Source organism: Pteropus alecto, unplaced genomic scaffold, assembly GCF_000325575.1.
Source record: "Pteropus alecto unplaced genomic scaffold, ASM32557v1 scaffold8, whole genome shotgun sequence".
Taxonomy (NCBI): domain Eukaryota; kingdom Metazoa; phylum Chordata; class Mammalia; order Chiroptera; family Pteropodidae; genus Pteropus; species Pteropus alecto.
In genome coordinates, this window is record NW_006494609.1 from 24,440,347 (window position 1) to 24,450,871 (window position 10,525).

At 62.9% G+C, this 10,525-nt stretch overlaps 2 protein-coding genes across 2 annotated transcripts in view; both read left to right on the forward strand.

Annotated features, from left to right (window-relative positions):
* Positions 1-7,855, forward strand: part of ADSSL1 (adenylosuccinate synthase like 1) — a 17,746-nt gene extending 9,891 nt beyond the window's left edge. The window contains exons 2-12 of the mRNA XM_025042026.1: positions 571-633; positions 1,134-1,184; positions 1,449-1,515; positions 2,286-2,393; positions 2,497-2,578; positions 3,225-3,351; positions 3,784-3,938; positions 4,659-4,783; positions 6,010-6,107; positions 7,278-7,427; positions 7,500-7,855. Of these exons, the coding sequence (XP_024897794.1) occupies positions 2,528-2,578; positions 3,225-3,351; positions 3,784-3,938; positions 4,659-4,783; positions 6,010-6,107; positions 7,278-7,427; positions 7,500-7,552 (759 nt within the window). The 5' untranslated portion in view covers positions 571-633; positions 1,134-1,184; positions 1,449-1,515; positions 2,286-2,393; positions 2,497-2,527 and the 3' untranslated portion in view covers positions 7,553-7,855. The remainder of the gene's footprint in view (positions 1-570; positions 634-1,133; positions 1,185-1,448; positions 1,516-2,285; positions 2,394-2,496; positions 2,579-3,224; positions 3,352-3,783; positions 3,939-4,658; positions 4,784-6,009; positions 6,108-7,277; positions 7,428-7,499) is intronic.
* A 2,631-nt stretch (positions 7,856-10,486) lies between these two features.
* The window catches only part of SIVA1 (SIVA1 apoptosis inducing factor), a 5,650-nt gene continuing 5,611 nt past the window's right edge, over positions 10,487-10,525 (forward strand). Inside the window, exon 1 of the mRNA XM_025042130.1 lies at positions 10,487-10,495. Coding sequence (XP_024897898.1) covers positions 10,487-10,495 — 9 coding nt within the window. The remainder of the gene's footprint in view (positions 10,496-10,525) is intronic.

Consider the following 10,525-nt stretch of genomic DNA (forward strand, 5'->3'; position numbering starts at 1 on the left):
TCGGGCTGGGCCCTATTCTGTCCGGGCCCTTCCTTTTATGGTGATGTGACACACACAGCATGAGCGTGCCGCCTTGGCCATTTTAAGTGCACAGTCCGGAGGTGTTAAGTATGTCACCCTGTTATGTGACCATCACTGCCATCCGTGTCCAGAACCTCCTCCTCTCCCCAAACCGAGCCTCGGCCCCCATTCCCCCCCGAGGCCCCGGCCCCGGCCCCGGCCCCGGCACCACTGTCTCCATGGGCCTGGTTCCTGAGGGCCCTCGTATCAGTGGCTCACACAGTATTTGTCCCTTTGTGACTGCTCATCTCACTCGGCACAGTGTCCTCCAGGTCCATCCATGTGGCAGCCTCTGTTAGAATGTCCGTCGTTTCTAAGGCTGAGTGACAGTCCACTGTGTGGGCGGACCGCATGAGCTTGTCCATCATCCGTCGTGGACACTCGGGTGGCTTCCAGCTCCTGACCACTGTGACGGGTGCCGCTGTGAACGTGAGGGTGAAAATTTCGCGCCATTTTAAACAGACGCCCAGCATCGCTGATACCGTTCAGCCTCGTGTCTGTGTGTTGCAGGCAACGGGGTGGTTGTCCACTTACCGGGCTTGTTTGAAGAAGCAGAAAAGAATGAGAAGAAAGGTAGGCCCGGGTCCCCTCGGCGCCCTGTCCTGACGCCTGCGTGTCCCAAGCAGCTGTGTTGCCTGGCACCTGTCTGTGCGGGCGCTCGGGTGGGCTGACCGTGCCTACAGGAGACAGTGTGGTTCCTGGGGTCTCCTTGGGGACAGGAGGCGGGCAGGCAGTGACCGAGGCACCAGCCAGGGGGTCTGGGCGAGTCAGAGACAGGCTGACCATGAAGCAGCAGCCCCGAGAGGCTCCTTGGAGGGAGCAGAGCCCCAGTCTTGGGGTTCAAGTTCAGGGCAGGCATGAAAGGGCGCGTGAGAACCTGCCCCTGGGCATGGCCACCAGGAGGCTGTAGGTGGGCTAGCTGGAGGTGCGGGTCTGGGACGCACAGCTGGGGGAGAGGCTACAAGTGGAGGACCTGTCACTGGCTAGGCACTGGAGGTGACCCTGGGGGCATCTGGCGGCAGGGGTGGGGGGCGCTGAGGGAGCGGGCGGCCTCACCTGTGCCTGTCACATAGGCCTCAAGGACTGGGAGAGGAGGCTCATCATCTCCGACCGTGCCCACCTCGGTAAGTGTCCGCCCCTCCCGCTGCTCCTGGACGGCTGTCCCCTCCGCAGCCCTCCTGCATGGCCTCAGAGGGAAGGGTGGGCGCTAGGTCAGGATCACTGTCCCCATGGCAGATGAGGACGCTGAGGCCCGGGGACTCACGGTCACATGTGAGTTAGTGGGGAGCGGAGGCCAGATTTCAACCGGAGCACCCTCCACGGAGGCCCGGCATGTGCCAGGCGCAGCGGGAGCGGCCGTGACCCTCCATCTGTCCTCTCCCCCGCAGTGTTCGACTTCCACCAGGCCGTGGACGGGCTCCAGGAGGTGCAGCGGCAAGCCCAGGAGGGGAAGAAGTAAGTGGCCAGGCGCTCGTCTGGGCGGCTTAGTCCGCTAGCCATGGGCGTCCTGGGCGCGTCTGGTCCAGTGTGACAGGAGGGGCACGTGGACCCACTGACGGCCCTGGAGGACAGCCCTGTTGGCTCGGCCCAGGGCCTCCCCTGAAGCCTGCGTGAGCATACCTCTCCCTGGGGTCACCCAAGGGGTGCACGTGCTGTGCGTCACCCGCTGCGCCCACTGCAACCGCTAGGTCCCTGGCCAGCCGTGACCACATGCACAGGCCACCCACACTCATTCTCCCGACGTGTTCGTGACAGTGAGTCGGGACGCTGGTTTTCATAGACGGAGCGGGCGAAGCGGACGAGCATGCACTGCACACACGTGCACATGCTCACACGCATGTGCTGGGCAGCGGGTGCAGCGTAGGCGTGGCCGGCTCCCTGCCCAAGGCGGCATTGTCCCCAGCGCCAGGCAAGAGGGGTGCTTGGACACAAAGCAGACAGGACCGGGAGGCACCCTGGGCGCCGGGCCTCAGAGTGGAGGCCGGGGGACAAGGGGAGGGTGAGTTTGGGGCTCGGAACTATCTGCCACCACCCAGCCGCTGGGTCCCTGAGGGCCGGCCGTGTGGGGAGTCTGGTCAGTCCCCACAGCCACCCAGGTTCCCAGGTGCTGCTGCCAGGAAGGTGCTTTCTGTGTCACCAGGGTTGGGAACTGAGGTTGGGCGGGTGGCCCGGGACCCCGGGTTTCCAGGCAGCTGCCCCGTGCTCATAGCCCACACGTCTCGCAGCATCGGCACCACCAGGAAGGGCATCGGACCGACCTACTCGTCCAAAGCTGCCCGCACTGGCCTGCGCATCTGTGACCTGCTGGCAGACTTCGACGACTTCTCCGCCAGGTACCCGACCGTCACCTGCAGCCCTGGGGCGTGGGGCCAGCTGGGAGCAGGGGCTTGGGGACCCGGGAGGGACAAGGAGTCCCAGTCACTGTCACCCCTGCAGATTCAAGAACCTGGCCCATCAACACCAGTCCATGTTCCCCACTTTGGAAATAGACATTGAAGGTCAACTCAAAAGGCTCAAGGTACAGCTGGGGCGGCCGGCGGCACGCGGTTCTGACGGCAGACTCGACGTTCCCCAGCACTCACGGAGCTCCCCGTTACGGGCACTGGGGACCATGGGCCTCCTGTATGAGCCCCAGCCGGCCATGGTCAGCCAGGCGGTCCCCGCAGGAGGCCGGGGCTCACCCGCCAGGCCCGGCCCTCATTTCCTCTCTGGGGAGGCCGCCCTGGCCTGTCTGCAGTGGAGGGGAAGGTGTCTCTGCTCACATCTGAGAGGGCGGGTGCGGGGGACAGGACAGCGTCAGTGCAAAGCCCTTCTGGAAGTTTCCAAGACTGGGAGCCTGCTCTTCAAGCCGTCATCTAGGGCTGTAAATGAGGAAAGGGACGGACCAGTGACACTGGATTAGGGGCCATCCTACTGACCTCGTTGAACTTTAGTTATCTCCAAATACAGTCCCATTCTGAGGTTCTGGGGGTTAGGGCTTCCGTGTGGGTTGGGGGACACACTACACCCCACAGCGATCACTAAGAGGCCAGAGCTGAGTCTCACAGACAAGACCAGCCAGGGTCACACCAGCAGACCAGGACTCTAAGAAACTGCGGGAAGAGGAGGTGGGGCTGGGGGCGACGTTCCCCTCCGTCCCCTCCCCACATCCCTGTCCCCCACAGGGCTTTGCCGAGCGCATCCGGCCCATGGTGCGGGACGGCGTCTACTTCATGTACGAGGCGCTGCATGGCCCCCCCAAGAATATCCTCGTGGAAGGTGCCAACGCAGCCCTCCTGGACATCGACTTCGGTACGATCCCCCAAGGCACCCCCTCGGTGTCTGCCAGGAGATGGGTGTGAGGGGTCTTCCTCAGCCTCGCTGCCATCCTGCCTGAGAGGCTCGGCTGTCCCACCCCCGCTCAGCCCGCAGGGGGAGGAGAGGGGCTGAGCTGCACAGGAGAGGGACCCCACAGGGTGGGTGCACCGAGCCACCTCCCACCTGGCCCTCTCGGATGTGAGCAGGGACACCTTTACCTCCCACTGCAGACAGGCCTGGTGGGTGAAACCTCCCCCTCCCCACCCTGCTCAAGACCCTGTGGGAGCCATCCCCCAGGATGGTCCCCCAGATGGCTGGCCCTGGAGACCCACCAAGGGCCCTATCCACCCACTGGGGTCTGCCCAGAGGGACCCTGGCAGGGTGCTCTGTGGGGTGGCGGACGGCCCTGACTGGCTGTGCCTGCAGGGACCTACCCCTTTGTGACATCATCCAACTGCACGGTGGGCGGCGTGTGCACGGGGCTGGGCATCCCCCCTCAGAACATCGGCGACGTCTACGGCGTGGTGAAGGCCTACACCACACGCGTGGGCATCGGCGCCTTCCCCACCGAGCAGATCAATGTGAGTCCCCAACCCTGGAGGGACCCTGGGGCACAGGGGATTGGGGGGACAGACTCCCACGGGGGGGTGGCATGAGGCCACGTGCTCCGGCAGCGTGGCACCATGAGGCTTACACGACGGTGCACTGTGCACACGCGAGTCCGCACAGCCCCACTCCCCAGGGAGGTGTCACAGGCGAGCAGCAGGGTGCCCACAGCCCCCTCCAAGGCCCTGCGTGCTGCTGCTCAGGGACCCCCACCTTGACTCAGCAAGGAGTCCTCAGGACCCCACCAGCCTGCCTTTGTCAGCCCGGCCTTGTGTCCTGGTGGCCTTGAGGACAGGGGCTCTTGTCTTGAGCAGGTGTGTGTGAGCAGAAGGGTAGCGGGCTGCCTGCGTCCAGAAGCATCTGGCGGCTGTAATAGGGCAGGGAGCGCAGGGCCAGCATGGGGACCAGAGGTGGAACAGACGCCCCCTGCTGGCCCGCTGAGCTACGGGGCAGGTCCATTCTGCCCTCACTTCCCTGTGCCCTGTGGGAGAGCTAAGGGGAGGAGGCGAGCGAGGCACCTGTGCCCTCCACCGAGGCGGGGCCTCTGTGAAGGGCCTCTGTGAGGAGGGTGCAGCTTCAAGCATTGCTCTGAGCCAAGGGGGAGGGGACACAGGGGCAGAGGAAAGGCTGAGTGCAGGGGCGGGCCAGGCGCCACCTGCTCACACGCACTGCCCCCCGGCTCTGTCCTCACACAGGAGATCGGAGACCTGCTGCAGAGCCGTGGCCACGAGTGGGGGGTGACCACGGGCAGGAAGAGGCGCTGTGGCTGGCTCGACCTGGTGATCCTGAGATACGCCCACATGGTCAACGGGTTCACCGCGTGAGCAGCCCTCTGTCACAGCTGTTGCTGCACGGCCACCTTGCTGCCGTCCACACGGGGGACTGTCCTGGAACCCGGGACAGCACTGGAGCAAGCGGAGCCGGGTGTCAGGCTCAGGGCCACTGTGCCCGTGGCATGCCGTCACCCTTCTGCACGGCAGGGCCACACGGGTGGTGACGCAGAGGCCCGGCCACAGCGGACAGCCCTGCGGCCGGGCCCGGGTGCCTCCGAACAATGCCGCGGAGGCCAGAGAGCATCGTGGCACCTCTAGGAGGTCGAAATGGTTCGCCTAGAGGTGGGGGGCAAGCCCAGAGCAGAAGGGCTGCGCCCAGTCCTGCCGGGCCTGATGCCACTGTGGGAGCTGGCCCGGGCCGGCCGAGCCTGCCATCCAGACCTCTGGTCTGCTGGGGTGCAGGGCTCGGGCTGTGGCGGGGGACTGTACCCAAGTGCCAAAGGAGGCCACGCTCTGAGCTCTGAGGTCCGGGACAGAGGCCCCGGGACAGAGGAGCGGGCCTCCGGCAGGGGTTTCGGGGCCTAGGAAAGACCTGGCATCTGCGGGGCTTCGGCGTGCCGATGGCAGCCGGTGACCGGGGGCGTGACCGCAAAATGACGTTTGTAGGTAGGGCCGGGGCCCAGCTCACAGGGCTCTGGGGGCACGGCCTGAGCTGGCAGTGATCACCACTGTTTCCCCAAACCACCAGGGGGACCCCGGGCTTGTAAGAAAATACAGAACCCCCAAGGTGGGGATAGTTGCCTTTGAAGCCCAGCTGGGCCCCCACCCCATGGTGGCAGCGTGAGTGCAGCCTGGGTCGGGTCCCAGAGAGCACCGTCCCCAGTTCTCAGCCCACTGGAGGGGCATTGGCCAGTCGCCACCTCTGCCCGCCAGGCCCGCATGGCTGTGGAGTGAGCGGGTGACCCCAGGGGTGCCAGGGGGGTTCTGCTCAGCACGGAGGGCGGGTGTGGCAGGAGCCGCCTGGGGCCCGGAGGTGAAGGGGACAGGGAGGCAGTGGGGGGGGCACAGTTCACCCGCTGCTTCTCTGGGGGAGGGGGGGCGCCCAGGTGTGGCCCAGCTCACCTGCTGTGTCTCTGGGGGGTGGGGGGTGGGGGTGGTGCCTGGGTGTTGTTTTCTATTTACCGAAGCAGAGCCGGACTGAGGGGAGGGAGCCAGCGAGGGCCGTGAGCCACGGCTGATGGCTCCACGTGTCTCGTCTGTTGGCTTTGGACAGGCTGGCCTTGACGAAACTGGACATCCTGGACGCCCTGGGTGAGATCAAAGTCGGCGTGTCCTACAAGCTGAACGGGAAGAGGATCCCGTATTTCCCAGGTGTGAGAGGGGGCGGCAGCCTCGCCTGGCATGGGCGACTGGCCTGTGGACCCTGAGGCGAGGGAAGGGTCCCCGTGAGGCGCGCGGGCGGAGAGAGCTCCTCTGGGCCCGGCACGGGCTCCCACACCAACGGGGTGGCCTGGCCGGGTCTCAGGGTGGCTGCAGGCACGGCTGTGGCTCCGAAGCGCTCAGAGGGGCTGGCCTGGGTCGGCAGGCAGGCAGCAAGGCAGCACCCACCGGGGGCCCAAAGGCATCAGGCCCACTTCCTGAAGCACGGGAAGGTCACTCGGGTTAGCAGACGCGAACCTCTCTGGAAAGCCTAAAACTGTGCGAATAGACAGATGACTGTTTTACCTTAGAAAACACACTTTCAGTTAAACTATTCAAGACCTAACCGGGGTTTCTGCTGCCGCAAACTCCTCCTCTTAAAAAGCGAGAAGGCGGTACTGCTGTCGCAGATTTCTCGGCCACCTACGGGTCACGTGCTGACCGCCCTCCCACCTGCGGCTTCCTCCCCGCCGGCTGTGGGCGGGCCGCCCCTCGCTCCCCTTGCTGTGTGGACCCACCTGGCTACGACAGGCAGGGGCTGCGTGTGCCCTCTTCGCCAGTGTCCCCTGGCTCTACTGACCCCTGACCTTTGAGAGGGCGCAGCAGGAGTGTGTTGTGACCCAGAGTCCAGGGCCTGGGGAGCAGGCAAACTCAGAGGGGGCTGAGGTTCCAGGACCCTCGGGGTGGACAGCTCGTTCCAGCATCTTCTGTCAACAAGGGGTGGTTGTCATCAGCTTGAGCCTCAGAGTCCCAGGCAGGTGGGGTCCTTGCCCGGGGTTGGGGTGGGGGTGGGTATATCCTTCAGGATTTCTTAACACTCAGGACCCCAGAGCATTTCCAGTCGGGGTCCGTGGCGTTCCTCAGCCGGGTCACCCGTGCACACTCCAGCAGAGCACGCAGCAAACCCGTGAGCAGGGTGCACATGTCCCCCGGGTCTGGGAGGGGTACAGCCAGTGTCTGAGAGCCACTTCCCGGCCCTGGGGGAACCAAGCCGGGTGACTCGCCTCCTCGCCGCTCAGCCCGCAGGCACACAGGCCCCAGGCTCGGGGTCCCAGCCACTCGGCGTCTGCCCCAGTGATGGAGCAGACGTCCATGGGTCATCGACACCCCGTGTGTCCCCAGCTAACCAGGAGATCCTGCAGAAGGTCGAGGTGGAGTACGAGACGCTGCCTGGGTGGAAATCGGACACCACGGGCGCCAGGAAGTGGGAGGACCTGCCCCCGCAGGCGCAGAACTACATCCGCTTCGTGGAGAACCACGTGGGAGTGGCAGGTGGGTGCCCTGCGCCGGCTACCCTGCCCCTCCCCGGGGTGCTCCGGCCTCAACGACCCTTTTCCCTTCCAGTGAAATGGGTTGGTGTCGGCAAATCAAGGGACTCGATCATCCAGCTGTTTTAGACGAAGGCAGAGCTGACCCCAGCAGGTCCCCTCCCCACGTGAATTCCTCAGAGGCAAAACCAACACGGTAGACAAAGAAATATGAAAACGATTTTCTGGACTTTTCTACTTCTCTTTAAGCCTTCAGTTCAACCCACTGATCTCTACGATGATTTTAAATACCTGAAAACCAGTGCTGGGTACATGTTTAAAACCCTGATGTTTGAAATGAGCCAAGGTGCTCAAAACACAGCCCTTCTGTGGCACTTTGTCACATGGTTGTACGTCCGGTCTGGCAATAAACGTATCCAGGGGCCACCGAGAGGGCGTGGTCATGCGTGCTTTGTTCTCACCTCCTCATTTTGTTTTGACTTTTAAACACTAAAAGGTGCTGGTGACACTTCGCCCTGACAACAGTCTGGGTGACGCACGTCACAAAGCCAAGTTCAGACAAAGAACAGGACTAGCTGTGTAAGAGAGGCTGCAGCAGAAAATACATTTCCCAAAACCCAACGTTTAAACAAACTTCAGTCCGGAGGCCTGAGCCCGCCTTGGCCGGGTGACAGAGTGCCAGGTGCCCTTGTCACTTCAGTGGACCCTCTGCATTGCCCTTAGATGCCCGCCCCCCACGTGGAAGGAGCCGCATCTCCACTGGCCCGCGGCACTCAGCCTGACGCTCGGTGACCTTAAACACACTCCAGGGTTGGGGGATTTAGGGAAATGACTGCCCTTTGAGTATTGTTAGACGGGGCGGGAACCGCATGCAGAGGCCGAGTCGGCCATGGTGAACCCCAGGCTCTGGGAATATCAGCTGGGTTCGCAGGAATCAGTCTGTGCCAGCACGACCTGCACCGTGGGCACCGCCGCTCGGGATGACTCACCGAGGGGGACACTGACCTCTGCGAGTGTATCCAGTGAGCAGCCGTGTCCTGAAGTCCCGTGATGTCACCAGGCCAGCATACGTCTCCAGCAGTGCCCAGGGTGGTGTCGGTGCCTGGAAAGAAGTCAGGAAGACGCCTTATACATCAGCTTCTTTGGGCCGCTCAGCCATCAGCCACACGACTCCGTGCAGCAGAGGTGACGGGCACACACAGAAGCAGTCTTTGAGTTTTCCGAGAATCACCTTGTCCCTTCCAATAAGGCAAGAAGGATGAAGGAGGGCACCCAGAGGCAGGGTGAGCCCTTGGGTCCCGTCCTCCCCACCGTGTCCCCGGGCATGGCACTCTTCCCTGCCAGATGACCGTCTCCTAGCGTCTTGCCACGACAGACAGGTGCACGGTGTTGACAGTCCACCAGAGCAGCCATTTTTCAAGGGAGAGAGAACTACCCCACGCTGGGTAGAGAGCTCCCAGCCTGGCCCTGCGAGGCTCGCTGCCGTCACGCTGGAATTCGAGAGCTGTAGGATCTAGGTGTCGCTGTGGCCGCTGAGCCCTCCACCCACTAGCCGTGCCTCTTTTCCGTCCATCTGACAAAATCTTGGGGAGCCCCTCCCCCCAGGCCATGTGGTTGTGTGTGTGTCAGCGAGACTTGAACCCCTGTTGATTTAGAAAGCGTTTTTAGCTGGGCCTGCCTGAGGTCGTGCCCGGCACAGAGCTCCAAGAAGAGATGGTGTCTGACCTTAGGAAGTGCGGGGAGGCGCCTGTGTGGGCAGGACGGAGACAGCTGTGTGCCAGCCGTTTAGGGAGTTCCCTGCATTCAAGGACAGGGCAGGTCTCCTGACTCCGGGCTTCCCCTGAGGTGACATTTGTCCCACCCCGTGGGCTCTTCTCAACACCCAAGGGCCTAGTGCTAAGCTTGGCACTCGTTACGGGCTGAATTGTGTGCTCCTGAAATTCACGTTGAAGTCCCCATTCCCCGTACCTCAGGAGGTGACTGTAAGTGAGGACTGGATCCTTAAAGAGGTAATTTTTTCCCTAGCTTTACTGAAATATAACGGATACATAACATATAGACTATAATTGACGTCTGACATACACCGTGACTGTAAATTCAGGCGTGCAATGGGATGGCTCGATATTGTGAAATCTGCCTCGATAAGGTCGTTTAACACATCCTTGGCCTCACAGTTCCCGTTTCGCCGTCGTTACGCTGCGAACCTTTAAGATCTACTCTCTCAGTGACCTTCGAGTACACAGGGCAGTGTTACCTAGTGTCATCGTGCTGTGCCTGAGACTCCTGGAAGTCATCCGTCTTCTAACTGGAAGTCTGTGCCCTTTGATCAACAGCTCCCCTTTCCCCATCCGCCACCCGCCACCTTCTACTCTCCACTTCTGTGACTTCAACGATTTTAGGGCCCGCGTGTAAGTGAGAGCATACAGGCTCTTTCTGCATCTGACCTATTTCACTGGGCATAAAGCCCTCAGGGTCCGTGGTGTTATTGCAAAGGGCAGGATGTCTCGTTTTGGCGGGCAGTGTCCCGTGGGACTACTTCCTTGTCCACGCATCCCTCAGGGACGCTCGGCTTGTTTCCGCGGCTATTGGGAAGAGTGCAGCAGCGAACATGGGGGCGCGGGAGGGTCCTGGAGATGGTGACTTCATTTCATTCCCATGCCCAGAAGTGGGGCTGGTGGGTCACATCCCGACGACGACGACGACGACGACGACAACTCCAGCACCGCGCCCCGCACTCGAGCCGCGCAGGCTTCCGGAGCGGACGTGACCTCAGGCCTGCCCTGGGCAACGCGGTGGCGCCGGCGGCGCCCGGGACGTCCCGGACCGTGCACGCGTCACCTCGAACTCTGGCGGCTTCAATGGGGAACTATAACCAGTTTCCACAGTTGTTTACGGACCAAAAGAAAAAAGGTCGAAACATCCCGCCCTCCTGTGCGGACACACCGAATCCCGGCCGCAACGCGCCACCCGGGCCTGTCAGGCGGAGCACCTCACACAGGACCCGCCCCCGGGCAAGAGTCCCGCCCACCTCTCACCACCGACCTATCCCGCGCCGCGCCGCGCATGGGCCCCGCCCCTTCCCTTGCCCCTGGCCTATCCGGC